Here is a 16,669-nt window from a genome sequence, read left to right as displayed (position 1 = left end):
AGACCATCGAGCATTAACACACATATTTAAAAAGCGAACGAAATGCCCACGAATGTCACGCTGGTCTCACGAACTTTCGGCCCACTCATTCCAGATCTTGTACAAGCCTGGTCCAGCACATGTTGTGCCAGATACGCTAAGTAGAAATATAGCGGCAATGCAGATTAATGAAAATATTGAAACCATTCCATCGGATAAAATGAGAAAATACCAGATGAACGAGCCGAGATGGAAAGAGATTATTGAGTATTTAGAGGGAGGAAAATACCCGAAAAAGAAAAAGAATTTACCTATACATGATTTTGAGATGAAACAGGGCGTCCTGTATTATGTTAATAGCCAGAATGATAGGGCAGTATTTCAGCTAGTTATTCCGGACGCGTTGCGGTCATCAGCGTTAAAGCTTGCACATGCTTCAAAAATTGCAGGGCATCCGGGGATCTTTAAAACGCACTTAAAAGCAAAGTCTCTATTTTATTTTCCAGGATTACTTTCTGAGGTAATCAATTTCGTGAAGTCGTGCCCTCGTTGCCAGAGGAGGAAAGGCACCCTTAAGGTACAAGCCCCACTTCAGGAATTTCCTGAAATTTGTGAACCGTTAGATCGTGTGGGGGCCGATCTGATTGATTTACACCACAGTCATGCGGGTAACAGATACGTGTTGGTGCTAGTTGACCATCTGTCTAGATACACTACACTAGTTGCATTACCTCAGAAGGATTCTCGTACGGTTGCAGATGCGTTCTTGCGTAGGTTCGTTACTGTATTCGGACCTCCTAAAGTTTTAGTCTCTGACCGGGGTCAAGAATTCAATGGGAATATATTTAGAGAAGTTTGTAAGATTTTAGAGACAACTTCGGCTTTTACAACAGCCTACCACCCACAAGCAAACGGAATGACGGAACGGACTAATCGTTCAGTCAAGGATATGCTTGCAATCCTTGCTGAACATGATGCAAACACCTGGGATGAACACCTACCCTATGTTCAGTTCGCCTTGAATACTGCCATCCACCAATCAATTAACACCCAACCACTTCATTTGTTTACTGGTAATTCATGCAATTTCCCGTCAGGTCTGCTTAACAGACATAATGTTGCATACGGGGAGGACTATCCTTCAGAGGTCCTGGGTAAAATGAGAAATGCATGGAATATTGCAGCTGAAGCGTCCAAGAAGGCACGGACTCGGTATGCTCATTTTTATGACAAGAAAGTGCGCCCTCTTGAGTTGAAGGAAGGAAGCCTCGTATTGAGAGTGAATGAGGCTGCGCCCGCCAATCAGAGCAGGAAACTAGCTCCGAGGTGGCGAGGACCCTATAGAGTAATTAAAAGGGCGGGGCCGGTTAATCTTGTTATAAAAGGAGTGTTCGAGGACCAGGTGGAAAGGACAATTCACGTAAATAAATTGAAACATTATCATGCTAGAGAGGAATTAGAACTGCCTTCAGCGGGTCTAGTTCCTGACTCAGCAGTGCTGACTCATGGCTTCACCGACGAGTCAGAAGATGAGGATGACCCTCTGTCATCGCTCATCAGTAGTCAGGTGCAGTCTCGCCACCCTATGGTGACGAGATCTCGCGCTATACAGTAAAGTAACTTCCTTGGTTAGTATAATTTAGTATTCATTAGATTTTCCTGTAAAGGCAATGAGATGTACTATGTCTATACTTGACTCAGGTAGCAACTTTTACCGTGCTCTGGGGTTCCACCTCCACCAAACCCAGAGTATATCTATGCTTCCGCTGTGTTGTGTCTGTCTGTTCCCAGGTCTGATTGGTACACCGACCCAGTTGTTCCAGCCACACGTGAACCCTTGTCTGTAAAGACCGAGGGGGGAGGCACGTTACACAAAGCCCTCCCCCCACCAGACCCAGTAACCCATACATCAGTTACTTTGGGGATGAGTGACTATCCAAGAGTCACCCGGCCGACGCCTCACGTCACTAACGAGGTTGTCAGGGCCAGCGAGCTGTCCACATTATAGCAGTCACCGGAGGTGCCATACAACGCCGGGGTAGCTGTCTCGAGATCACCAATACCCACCTGCTGCGTCATCAAGACTGCAGCCATTCCAGCAGTGTTGGAGGAGAGGTCAAGAAATGGAAAGCGCGTAGCAGTACTCAAGAGTTTCGCCGGAAGATTAATGATTACGTCATCTGAAGTAACAAGAAAGCGGAAGTAAGGCGGTCACAGGTGGAAGGCACGGTTTCCCTACAGAGTACCGGGACTCGCCAATAGAAGGTCGCAAAATTGTCTCCTTTGGCCTAAAGTCGGCGGTACGAGGGTATACACAGTTGGTGTTTACGGCCTAGTATCCTGGTGACATCAAGAAACGCCTGAGATGACGTGAGCAATGATGGAAGACGAGATTCACCTGTTCTGCAAACAAGCAACCCGCCTCTACGACCCTCTAACATCACTCCTGCTAAGAGACACCGTTGGTACATCCAGTCCTGCTCTGCTGTGGTCATCTGCGACGTCAAGTTTAACATCAAGACTACCGTGTGAACTGTGATTGATATGAAGGCGTGTGGACTGTCGAGAGCAAGATTAATGGCCGAAGTAAGAGTATTCTACAGCTGTCACTTGGCACTTAGCTCTACTACACTCTGTCGTCATTCAGGAGTACCGGATGGGAGTACAAGAGGACCAGGTATTGATGTCTACACATGGGAAGAAGCAAGATCGACACCGTCATCGTCAGCGACTACATTCAGCATCCAGCAGCATCGATTTTTTTTTTCGATTACTCAATATGAACAATTGATACAAACAACAAAGTTGGCTCTGAACATCTGTGTAAAGAACATCTGGACACTTTTGTTTAAATGTTGAAAAACAGATTTAGAATCAATACTTTTTAAATGTTGAAAAACAGATTTAAAATAATTCTGGTATAATATACGAAAATTTTACTCTATAAATTGGTCAGTAATCAAAATCGAAGCCCCCTGTGTAATTGTCTCAGCCCAGAACAAACGGTTATGGAAAATTATGTTGTGCTATTTTTTTCAGAATGTTTGAACACAGGAGAGGCGGACCAATATAAACATTGACACTTCTAGTGAGTGAGAACACTTGGCTGTACAGTCAGCTGAAACCTGTGATATAGTATAGGAATTTTTTTTTTATTTTTAGATACATGTAATAAACATTAGGTGTGTTCCTTAACATGTCAAGGTTGACATTGATGGGGAGTGGTTAGTACACGGATGTGAGCTTGATAGTTCCGTAGTACGCTCCCGGATGACAAAGTTCATTCTGATGATATAACTTTAATGTTTGTTTGAGCACGGTGTGGCCGGCTCTAGAGGACACATGGACTTGGCTAGTGAAGAGCCAAGAGAGTTTAATAGCTAGTTTTTGATGGTAGAGTAGGGACATGTTATTTAGCTATGTCAGTAAGGATAGGATGTATGTTTCCTGATATTGGAGGATTGCTGTCAGTTGACAGCTGAGAAAAATTTGAACATGTTTATTATGATGGACTATTATTTGTCAAATTTTATTAGTTAGGTTAGCTTTTGTTTGTGGCATGAGTTGAATTGTGGGTTTGGATACTAAACCTCGTGAATTTTAACAAATTAACAAGGTTTACTAAGTGCTTGTGCGGGGGGGTTGTAACAAACTAGGCTGTTGTAAGAATTATCCAGAGTGGTTTATCGACAAAAGAGAATGGGAAGCTGAGCCGCATGGTGACCTGACCCCCAGGGGAATTCGCGGTGGAAATAACCGACGCTTTGTTCATAGCTGCGTATAATGAATCATCCTATAGTATTCAGTAATTTAGAGAAAATTAGCCTTTATTCATTTTGCATTAAAATTGTATTGTATAATAGTACTGGATACAATATCAAGAGTATTCTAATTATTGAGTTTAAGTCACCATCAGTGACGTCACGAATCAGATCTAACTTTTAAGGCGGAGTGACCGGCGGTCATAGGTCATCAGGGGTTGACAGGTCTACTATTTCTCAAAGTTTTAATAACCATTTTTGTGATCGGGAACAGCTCTGCCGTTAGATGTTTGTAATTTAATTCAGTAAAATAATTCAACCAGTCTGGATCAATTAAGTACAACAGAGGTTAATTGTTATAACTTAAACCTTGCTAGTAACTGGGTAGGACTTTGACTAGGCGGAAGGATACAATACTCTGTCTGGGGTAGTCCAGACAAGGAAAAAATCAGTGTGATCTGCCGAGCAGCTGGGAGAGGTCAAACATCTTACCTCTCCCCGAGACCAGCCCAACACCTAGAGCTGGAAAACATAGAGGTATAGTTGCTATGGTTATGTATAGAAATAGTCTCATTTGCCACTCAGGTCAAGTAGGGAGTGTTAAAGTGATAGGGAGTGAACATTTTTAGATTTTGTTTTAGTTTTCTTTTAATAAATTAAATTTGTTAATAATTTGCATTTTTATTGTCTCCATTTGGTTATGTGTATACTTGTCCTGGTCACGTGGTCCACACGAGGCAGAGTTGTATTGGGCGCCGATTCTAACATCGAATCGGAATTATCATTACCGCGTAATTTATTCCACACTCAAGGTCATCGTATATAGTGGGGATCAAGCCCCAAGGTTGATTAATTAGCGTGATCGATCCAGACCTCGATCATTGCTCTGTAGAGCTGGTCTGGTGGTGGCAGCATAGAGGCGACTCTAGGGTTTTGCTCAGAGCTTCGGTCACGTCATACTGGGTGTAGAATCCTAAGTCGGTCAATCGTCTTAGGACCACGTGGCGTGGAGTTGGCTTTGGTAAAAGTTTTGGAGTCCCTTGGTAGAGAATAAAAAAGTAAGAATACGGGTAGAGGGAGTAGAAGGTAGAGAAGTAAAGAGAGGGGAACCCCGAACCCGTGTTACAGATAGGTGTTACAGGACGAGTTGTTTTTGAGAAATATGTTTTAAAATATATATATCTGCTGCTAGCTTGGAGATTTTAAACACACATTCTGTCATGATGATTGGAGATATACGGTTCCAATAATTCATATGTTCATATGTAACAGTGATCTTTGGTGATACACTAAAAATTATTAGTACGAATAAACAAACTCTAGATTTGGGCGCTAACAGTCTTTCTCACAATTTACATAGTCTTTTTCTTATTACTAAAGTGAATTTAAACAAATAGTTAGGCAAAGAATAAAGTGTACAAGCAGATAAATGGGCATAATCAGGGTATATTAATAAGGCCTTCTGCTTATTGATTGGCAACGTGACTGAAGGGTATATGTGGATAAACAGGTATAATAATAGGGGTATAATAACAGGTATAATAATAGGGGTATAATTAAACAATAGATCAGTTTATAATATATTTAGGAATGATATGGGCAAGGGGTGTGAAGATTGCGATAATTTCCTTCTTTTTTATGTATAGACCTTATACAGCTTATTCCATTTGCAAAGTGGTAATTAATGGGTGGTTGAACATGGTTGTAAATAAATAGGAGATACTAAATGGTTCCCCCAAAATGCCTTCTGCAATTTCATTCTTACGTTTAATATTCAATCGTTTAACTAGAAATATTCTTTGAAAATGAGATTTGATATTAAATAATTGAAAATGGGATTAAATATGTACTATAAAAAATGGACTTATTGGGAGAAGATGATGACTGTGTGGCTGATGACATCACTGATCATTAGGGATGACTGGAACTGTGTGCCTGGCCGAGGTTTAGGGATGACTGAATGGGGCCATTTAATCTTCATGGACAAATGTCAGAGGTCAGAAAAAAGGCGTCTAATCTCCACGGAAAAAAATCAGGGATCAGAAGAGAACCATCACCCATGTTTTTGGAAAAAAATAATAACCCAATTGGGTGCAATCACCCACGTTCAAGGAAAATATTCAGGAGCCATCGGGATGCTGTGACCCCATGTTCATGGAAAAATATCAGGGGCCAATGGGATGCCATTGAAACAAATGGAAATGGCTCCCCATAGTCTCGGTTTATACTACTAAAAAGCATATCGCAGTCATGTGCCAACATAAATCAGTCATAAACCACCATACCAGTCCCGTCCCGGCATACCACAATCATATGTTAGCATATTGCAGTCATTCGCCAGCATAATGAGGTAAGATCCGCTCACTGTGTATATAATGATCTGCAGATTTGGCCTCACTGGAGTTGCTGGATGTATCAAGTAATAAACTGGCTGAGCTACCCACCGATCTTTGGAGCCTCACCAACCTCACTCACCTCTACCTGGGCGATAATAAACTCAGCGACGCACACACCTTCAACATCTCGAACCTCGTGAGTACATTCACTCCTACCGCACCCTTATATATTTGTATATATAGGGAAATTTATTGTACAAAAATACATGATAAAAATGTGGCCTTAAAACATACACAACACAATATGCATGTATATATATATATGTATATATGTATACATATATATATATATATATATATATATATATATATATATATATATATATATATATATATATATATATATATATATATATATATATATATTTCATTGAATATGACCGCATATTCTGTATTTATTATTTTCTGGTTTAGGGCTTCTATCCCTCTAACTAACTATTTTCTTAGCATCAGGGCTTAATTGAAATAGGAGTTCTCCAAAACTCATTTTCGTACTTTTAAGGTGAAGAAAAGAAGTGATTTACTATAGAGTGTATTACACTTATTTGTATAATTTGCACGACGTTTCGAACCTCCATGGTTCATTCTCAAGTGAACAGATCTTACAATACTAGTTGATTTTATACCCGCATTAGGTCAGGTGATAATACAATGAAGGTGAAAACATGGGGGGATACATAAGGGATAAACATAGGGGCTGCAGAAGGCTTATTGGCCCATACGAGGCATCTCCTATCTAAACACAAAGATTAATCCAGTGTAATTGGCCTGTTATGTTGGACATTGTCTTCTGTGTTGGCATCGATATGTTCTTGTCTTGTCCTTACTCTCATGGTGGGTAGAGTAAATAGTTCCGTGATTTGGGTGTTCATGGTAGGTCGCTCTATTCTTATGTGAATTGCCTCAAGAATTTGTAATCTTCTTGAATCTTGGGTTTTGTCTATTATGCAAGTATTCTTGTTCAACATTTCTCTTGTTAGAGTAATGTCATGGGCTTGTCTCATGTGATTCCTAGGGGCACCAGATTGAAGATGGCATGTCAAACGCCTCGTCAGCTTGGTCGACGTCATACCTATGTACTTACATTGAAGGTTACATCCTTCGTGGGGGCAAGTGTACATGTATACAACGCTTGACTGCTGTAGAAAGTTCTCCGTCGGCTTCGGGCTGTTTTTGATAAGGAGTTCGGAAGTCTTCTTGGTTTTGTAGAATATTATCAGGTTTATGTTTTGGTTAGGAGTAGTGCTTTTTACTCCTTTACGGATTATTTCTTTCATTATTCTTTCCTCTTTTATATGTTCACTGTGCATGGTTGATTTGTAATATAATTTTATTGGGGGTGTTGAGGTTTCTGTTCTAGGTTCTGAATTATACCAACGGTCCAAGTGTCTTCTTATAGCAGCTTTTATTTCCGCGTTGCTATATCTGTTGTTCACCAATACCTGAGTTACTCTTTCAAACTCTCTACTCACGTTGCTCCATTCAGAGCAGTGGGTAAGCGCCCGACGAATATAAGCATTGAGAACACTGGCTTTGTATCTTTGGGGGCACTCACTTCTACCGTTCAGGCATAATCCTATGTTGGTGGGCTTGGTATATACGTTGGTGCTTAAAGAGGTTCCTGTTTTTGTTATTAGTACATCCAAGAATGGCAGACTGTTATTTTCACTATTTTCATGTGTAAATCGGAGTACTGACTCTCTCTCTAGGTGTCTTTTTAGGTCAATTAGTTCATCCGAGTCTTTTACTATTACGAATATGTCATCTACATAACGGCAGTATACAGTTGGTTTTTGTCTGCTACTGAAGACCCTATCTTCGATGGTTCCCATATAAAAATTAGCAAATAAAACTCCTAAGGGGGAGCCCATTGCTACTCCGTCTATTTGTAAATACATGTCTCCTTGTGGACTGATGAAAGGGGCTTCCTTTGTACATGCTTCGAGAAGACTTTTCAAGTGTGGCTCAGGTATGTCTAATTTGGGGGTGCTCTCGTCTCTGTATACTCTGTCCAGTATCATTCCTATGGTTGTGTCGACTGGGACGTTGGTAAAAAGGGATTCAACGTCCAGGGAAGCGATGATTCCATCGGGCTGGGTAGATTTGATCAATTCTAGGAAGTCTGCTGATGATTGTAGACTAAACTTACTTGGAGTGTATGGAGTTAGGAGTTCATTGAGTTTCTTTGCCAGGTGATAAGTTGGGGTTGGTATTTGGCTGATTATAGGGCGTAGTGGGTTACCTGGTTTATGCGTCTTAACATTGCCGTAGGCATATCCTAAGCCATAGTCGCCTTGAAGTTTATTGAAATGCACACTACCTTTCTTTGCGTTGATTGCTGTAATTGTTTTGTTTACTTTCCGCTTAAGGTCTTCTACGGGGTTCCTCGTGATTCGTTGAAATTTGGAGTCGTCACTTAGGATGTCGCTAATTTTGTTCATGTATTCATGGGTAGGAATCAATACATATGCTGCTGTTTTGTCGGCTTTTCTTATTGTTACGTCTTTCAGATTTTTTAGTTGTTTCGCTGCTTCTTTGAGTCGTGGGGTTAAGATTGTAGATGAATATGTTCCTCGTTTTTTCCCTGCTTCTGCAAGTAGTTCAGCTTGAAGTGTGTCAGTGGTGATGACTTTTTTGTTGTCTTCTAGCTTATGGATATCGTCCAGAAGCATTTCGATTTCCAGGCGTTTTTGATGCATCTTTGGTTTAGATAAGAATTGACAATTTAGACCAAGATTTAAGAGGTCTCGTTGGTCCTGGGTAAGATCATAAGATGTCAGGTTAAAGTAGCCATCTTTAGGACGAGGGATTTTTAGCTGTCCACCGTTTAGGGATGTTAACTTACGGAGTGTCTTTGTTTCTACAAGAGTTTTATGTTGTTGTTTCAGGTTAAATAGTTCAATGTTGATGGTTTGCTTGAGTTGGATAGGGATGTCGTACTGGGTCCATTTGTTTAACAGATGCTCCGCCTGCTCTATAAAAGTTTGGAGGGCTTCCTTCTTCTTGTTTAGTTGATGCCGAATGAGCTCTTGCCTATACCTATAGGTAAACTCTGTATTGCGGACTGCTGGGTCATGTGGGTTTATATTGGTGTATACTGGCAGCAGGTTTTCTTTCAAACATGTTTCATTGAATATGACCGCATATTCTGTATTTATTATTTTCTGGTTTAGGGCTTCTATCCCTCTAATTATTTTCTTAGCATCAGGGCTTAATTGAAATAGGAGTTCTCCAAAACTCATTTTCGTACTTTTAAGGTGAAGAAAAGAAGTGATTTACTATAGAGTGTATTACACTTATTTGTATAATTTGCACGACGTTTCGAACCTCCATGGTTCATTCTCAAGTGAACAGATCTTACAATACTAGTTGATTTTATACCCGCATTAGGTCAGGTGATAATACAATGAAGGTGAAAACATGGGGGGATACATAAGGGATAAACATAGGGGCTGCAGAAGGCTTATTGGCCCATACGAGGCATCTCCTATCTAAACACAAAGATTAATCCAGTGCAATTGGCCTGTTATGTTGGACATTGTCTTCTGTGTTGGCATCGATATGTTCTTGTCTTGTCCTTACTCTCATGGTGGGTAGAGTAAATAGTTCCGTGATTTGGGTGTTCATGGTAGGTCGCTCTATTCTTATGTGAATTGCCTCAAGAATTTGTAATCTTCTTGAATCTTGGGTTTTGTCTATTATGCAAGTATTCTTGTTCAACATTTCTCTTGTTAGAGTAATGTCATGGGCTTGTCTCATGTGATTCCTAGGGGCACCAGATTGAAGATGGCATGTCAAACGCCTCGTCAGCTTGGTCGACGTCATACCTATGTACTTACATTGAAGGTTACATCCTTCGTGGGGGCAAGTGTACATATATACAACGCTTGACTGCTGTAGAGGGTTCTCCGTCGGCTTCGGGCTGTTTTTGATAAGGAGTTCGGAAGTCTTCTTGGTTTTGTCGTCTTGGTATATATATATATATATATATATATATATATATATATATATATATATATATATATATATATATATATATATATATATATATATATATATATATATATACATATATATGTATATATATATATACATATATATGTATATATATATATATATACATATATATGTATATATATATATATATATATATATATATATATATATATATATATATATATATATATATATATATATATATATATATATATATATATATATATATATATGACTGAAAACTCACACCCCAGAAGTGACTCGATCTTCATGGTGGTATGGTAGCTGTCACTAGTCACTGTTCGAGTCACTTCTGGGGTGTGAATTTTCAGTCGCATATAGTCCTGGGGACCATTCAGGCTTGTTCGCATATATATATATATATATATATATATATATATATATATATATATATATATATATATATATATATATATATATATATATATATATATACACACTTCATATATTATGTGACGGGCTGTGGTTTTGCAGCTATACTGAACCAAGATTGTATGGCTCTCCCGCACATAATGAAAAAAAAATGCTGCTATTGGCCTTGCTGTGTAAGTCGCAGGTGGAAACAAATAAAAATCATCAAATAAATAGGTAAACAGTTTACTGAAATATTAAAGAACATAAATGCCCCTGAAAATACTTGGCTCTCATATAATGAAAAAGTGAACAGGTTAGTATGATCTTAAATGTAAAAATAAACTACAGTATAAGCAATGAAGAAAAGCATAAAGATATACTGGTGTGCTGAAGACAGCTACCATACCACTATGGCATCAATCACACGACGTTGGTTGAAGGCGGACGACGGGTGAGAGACACAAAGGTGATCCTAGAGCACTAAGGGAGTGACTGGCTCTCCTGGGAGGCAGCGCCCTTTATATAGTCCGGCGGTGATGATTCATCCAGTGTCAACGCGAGGTGGACCTCTGGTCAACTAGCAAACTGCTCGTTGTGGCTGGCAGTGCCTTTGTGTTGTGCTGCACCACTGTCAGTTGAAGGCGGCTAACTGCTTGTTTGAGGGGGGCAAACTACCGGTTAACAGAGGCACCCAGCTTACCTCTGAGTCTTACCAGGCCGTGCCAGGCCCTGGGTGGTATGGAGAGGTGGCAGGACTGATGACTCATCTGGGCTGGTGTACTTGTATACTTCCAGTGCAAAGGCATTGAAGGTGAAGGGAAAAGGCAGTTCCACTGCTATGCAGGGGAATCACGTGACAGCTCCTCCCCGAAGCCTTTTCCTAATGCCTGAGATGTCGATGATGGAAGGAGTGTGGAAGCAGAAGGTTCCACTTCATAAACACGTGATAGTGCGTCCGCAACTATGTTGTCTGATCCTTTGATGTAGAAGATCTGGACATTGTAGTTTTGTAGGTACAAGGCCCAACGAAGTAAACGCTGGTTGGAGAAATGTGCTTGCTGTAGAAAACAAAGAGGATTATGATCAGAATAGATGATGATGGGTTGGTGTCCTTGAAGGTAAGGTTCATATCGTTGCAAGCATAGGATGATGGCGAGTAGCTTCTTCTCCATAGTGCTGTAGTTTTGTTGGTGAGGCTTCAGCTTGTAGCTGTAGTAGTTGACTGGTAGGACTTTCCCCTCTCTTTGCTGCATCAGGACACCCCCAATGCCGGTGCTGCCGGCATCAACATTAAGGATGAAGGGTTGTTTCACATCTGGAAAGGCGAGAATAGGGTTAGTACACAGCAAAGTTTTCAATTGTTCGAAGGCAATGGATTGTGAGTTGGTCCAAATTTATTTACTTTTAGGGCTGGTAAGAATGATTAAAGGTGTGGCAACTATGCTGAAGTTCTTGCAGAACTTACGGTAGTAAGACGCTAGTCCCAAGAATCTCATAAGTTGTTTACGATGTAGCGAGTAGATTATCCCAATAATATACTTGCTGCAAATGCATTGTTAATATTCCTGTCAACCTTTGGAGATGAATGAGGTGAGGCGTTGCCCGGGCAACACGGTGAGGTGTTGCCCGAGCATATAAGCAGAAGAATAGCAAACATTAACCAGAGTCTACTTTCAAGTGTGGTCTAGAGCAGACACTTGCGAGATACTCTACCGACGCTCAGTGCACTCAACTCACACCAAAGTATCACCTGTGTACTTCTGTATATTCGACCAAATATATATATAGTATCTTAGTGTCTGTGTTTATTGTCACCATACTTTACGTAACAATAGAACCGTTACATTGGTGACCCAGTGAGTGAAAAAGATCACCTAGTCACAAACTAGATCTTCGCCATGGATTTATCTACCCGGTTTCCAGCATACAACGCAGATGAGCCAGAATTTTGGTTCATGCAGATGGAGGCTATTTTCGACCTTCACGAAATTTCGACTGAGAAAGCCCGATATGCCTGTACCCTGCCAACACTTCCCTCGGAGGCTATGCACACTGCCTCCGCTGTCATCACCGCGCCATCACCGGACACCAGGACGTACACTGCATTGAAGGCCGCTCTTCTACAGGCAGCAATGAAACGCCGCATTCAAAAAGGGACCAACTCCTCACTGACAAAAGATTAGCAGACAAAACACCAGCTCAGCTTCTGCGGCATATTCAGTATGTGATGCATACTGCAACTGGCCCAGCCCCCAGCGAGATTGTGAGATCACTGTGGATACAACTCTGTCCAAAACACATTCAACCGGCCCTATTCAGTATGGCTGACGACACCCCATTAGCCCAGCTGGCTACACTGGCAGACCGGCTTCATACGACGTCTGATAACGCTACGCTCTCCCACCTCAGTGATACACAGCAGACTATAGACACCCAACAACTCGACGTCCTCCAGAACCGGCGTTTCTTCCACCCAGGGAAAACGTACACAGCGAATCCAGTATCAGTCTCTAGGCGACAGCGAGAACATCGTGGAGAGCTTTGTTCTTACCACCAGAAGTTCGGACACCAAGCCCGCAACTGTAGGGCTCCTTGTTCCTGGTCGGGAAACTACTTCGGCGGGGACTGTTAACGGCCAGTGACCCCGCCATTTCAAACACTACACTGCTCTACATATCTGACGTCATAACCAAACGCCGTTTCCTCGTTGACACAGGTGCAGCAGCTAGTGTGTTGCCTCCCCCACTGGTCAAACCAACCTGTACTCCTGGTTTGGACTTACGAGCCGCCAATGGTACGTCCGTCCGTACATATGGGACCCGCGCCCTGGTTCTCGAGTTCGCCTCTCTGGGTCGCTTTACGTGGACTTTCCTCATAGCGGATGTGGAACAACCCATTCTTGGATGGGATTTCCTGCAACACCATCGACTTATGGTGGATCCCGCAGGTGCAATACTTCGAGCCTCTCCTAGTACCTCTACACAAGTTAACATCGTCACCCCAGTCGCATCTACGGAACTTCAAGCACTCCTGGATGAATTCAAAGATGTGACCCAACCCGCCAGCCCTCGACCAGAGGTGCAACATACGATTACGCATCACATTACTACAACGGGAGCACCTACCTTTGCCAGACCACGCCGCCTGGCACCGGAACGACTGGCGGTAGCACGTGCTGAATTCAATAAGCTACAGGAGGCGGGAATAATCCGCCCTTCGAACAGTCCATAGGCTTCACCTCTCCATATGGTCCCGAAAACAGCCCCAGGGGAATGGCGCCCTTGCGGAGACTACAGGGCTCTCAACGTTCGCACTCTGCCGGATCGCTACCCAATACCACACATCCAGGATTTCTCACAGGGATTGAGCAACGCAACCGTTTTTTCGAAAATTGACCTTGTGCGGGCATTTCACCAGATCCCTGTGGAACCGGCAGACATTCCGAAAACAGCGATCACAACACCTTTTGGACTGTTTGAATTCGTCCGGATGCCTTTTGGTCTACGGAATGCAGCCCAGACATTCCAACGCTTCATCGACCAAGTAGTTAAGGACCTTCCTTTTTGCTACACCTACATTGACGATCTGCTGGTGGCCAGTACATCACCAACAGAACATCTGCTACACCTCCGACTCCTTCTCACCCGTCTGCGCAACTTCGGCTTGCAGCTCAACTCCGAGAAGTGTATTTTCCATGTTCCAGAGCTGGATTTCTTGGGACACCGTGTGTCAGCAGCAGGGGTCCAACCACTAGAGAAGAAAATCGAGGCAATCAAGGAATTCCCGCGCCCATCTACTCCAAAGAAGTTGCAAGAATTTCTTGGTGTAGTGAATTTTTATCATCGATTCATCCCACATTGTTCGGACATCTTGCGACACTTGTACGACCTCTTACGTGGTCGGAAACTCACGTCCCGTCTTCCGTAGGAGTGGACTCCCCAGGCAGAGACAGCATTCACCGACATAAAACACAAGCTGGCGGAATTCACCTTGCTCGCACATCCAGTGTCTGACGCTCCCACCAATCTATCTACCGACGCTTCAAACACAGCAATTGGTGCTGTACTACAACAGCTCGTTGAAGGAGAATGGCGCCCAATTGCATTCTTTTCATGCGCGCCTGTCACCCACTGAAGAGAAGTACAGCACTTTTGATAGGGAACTGCTCGCCATCTACTCAGCCATACAACATTTCCGGCACTTTCTCGAGGGGCGGAACTTCCACATCCTCACAGACCACAAACCTCTCACTTATGCGCTGGCGGCCAAGGGTGATGCTCACTCTCCTCGAGTAGCCAACCACCTGGGATTTATTTCCCAATTTACCTCGGATATCCGTCATGTCAAAGGAACTAATAATGTCATAGCCGATGCACTGTCTCGACCCACCATAAACCACGTCGTGACAAACCCAGCTCAGGTGGACTATTGTGTAATCAGTAAGGCCCAACGGGAAGACCCTGATCTGCAGCGATTACGAACATCTGACACAGCTCTCCGGTTCATCGAGATTCCCATGGAAGGTGGCGGAAGGATAATCTGTGACACCTCACGGACGGGAGCACTTAGGCCCTACATTCCTGCCCAGTTTCGCTGGAAAACGTTCTCAGTATTTCACTCCCTAGCACACCCAGGAGTACGTGCTTCCCAGAAACTACTAACGGAGCGTGTTGTATGGCCAGGAATCAATGCCGATGTTCGACGATGGACTCGCTCATGTCTCCAGTGCCAGCGAGCGAAAACACATCGTCACACAAAGAGCCCTCTTCAACAGTTTCCGTTACCTTCTGACCGTTTCGAGGTGGTGCATGTAGACATCGTTGGACCGTTACCGTCGGCAAGAGGATATTCTTATCTACTCACCTGCATCGATCGATTCTCCAGATGGCCGGAAGCAATCCCATTAATCAACATCTCAGCTGAGTCAGTGGTCCAGGCTTTCCTCTCTGGATGGGTCGCCCGTTTTGGCAGCCCCTCTGTTATCATCACCGACCAAGGACGACAGTTCGAATCATATCTATGGAAGGAACTTATGGAATTCCTCGGCACCACACATAACCGAACAACAGCATACCACCCTGAGTCGAACGGAATGGTAGAACGCTTTCATAGACAACTAAAAGCTGCCCTAAGAGCTCAAGCACGCCCTGATGATTGGATCGACAACCTTCCATTAGTCTTGCTTGGCATCCGTTCGGCCACGAAGGAGGGCAGTGGATTCTCGGCAGCAGACTTAGTATACGGATCTAGCCTGCGGCTTCCGGGCGAATTCTTAACCCCAACGCCACTTATCACACCCCCAGACCCCACTTTTGTCCAGAAATTACGGGCGGCCATGACAAACATTCGGCCTACACCACCACGCCAACCGACAACTCGTGCTACATATGTGCCTCATGAGCTCCACACAACTGAACACGTGTTTGTAAGAGTCGACGCTGTTCGACGCCCTCTACAGTCACCTTACGAAGGAACATTTAAAGTGGTTTCTCGAACACCGAAGTTCTTCACCATTGAACGCCGAGGATAGCGGGTAAACATCTCCATCGATCGCCTTAAACCAGCACACTGTGACGCTGCCCCAGACATTCCTCCAGAGACACATCCGCCGACTACGCAGTTCACTTTTCGACCACAGTTACCAGCAGCACCGCCACCTACGACAACGGACGATCCTGTACGACCTCCCACCCTACAACCCCAGTTACCAACCGCACCACAACCTGATCCTACGACGACGGACGATCCTGTGCGACCCCAGTTAGATGTCATCAGCGAAGAGGAGGAAGTTAACTTTGATGGTTATGTAACGCGAGCAGGGCGTACAATTCACCGACCAGCTAAGTTCCTTGATCAAGTATTTTTCCTTTCATCCCCTGGGAGGGGGAGTTCTGTAGCGAGTAGATTATCCCAATAATATACTCGCTCCAAATGCATTGTTAATATTCCTGTCAACCTTTGGAGATGAATAAGGTGAGGCGTTGCCCGGGCAACACGGTGAGGTGTTGCCCGAGCATATAAGCAGCAGAATAGCAAACATTAACCAGAGTCTACTTTCAAGTGTGGTCTAGAGCAGACACTTGCGAGATACTGTACTGACGCTCAGTGCGCTCAACTCACACCAAAGTATCACCTGTGTACTTCTGTATATTCGACCAAATA

General features: G+C 43.1%; 1 protein-coding gene across 1 annotated transcript in view; it reads left to right on the top strand.

The window, feature by feature from the left end:
* The window catches only part of LOC138354468 (leucine-rich repeat-containing G-protein coupled receptor 5A-like), an 83,336-nt gene that overhangs the window by 41,394 nt on the left and 25,273 nt on the right, over positions 1-16,669 (top strand). Inside the window, exon 2 of the mRNA XM_069308667.1 lies at positions 6,127-6,272. Within this exon, the coding sequence (XP_069164768.1) occupies positions 6,127-6,272 (146 nt within the window). The remainder of the gene's footprint in view (positions 1-6,126; positions 6,273-16,669) is intronic.

This window comes from Procambarus clarkii, chromosome 63, assembly GCF_040958095.1.
Source record: "Procambarus clarkii isolate CNS0578487 chromosome 63, FALCON_Pclarkii_2.0, whole genome shotgun sequence".
Classification (NCBI taxonomy): Eukaryota; Metazoa; Arthropoda; class Malacostraca; order Decapoda; family Cambaridae; genus Procambarus; species Procambarus clarkii.
This window is presented reverse-complemented; position numbering and strand designations above follow the sequence as displayed.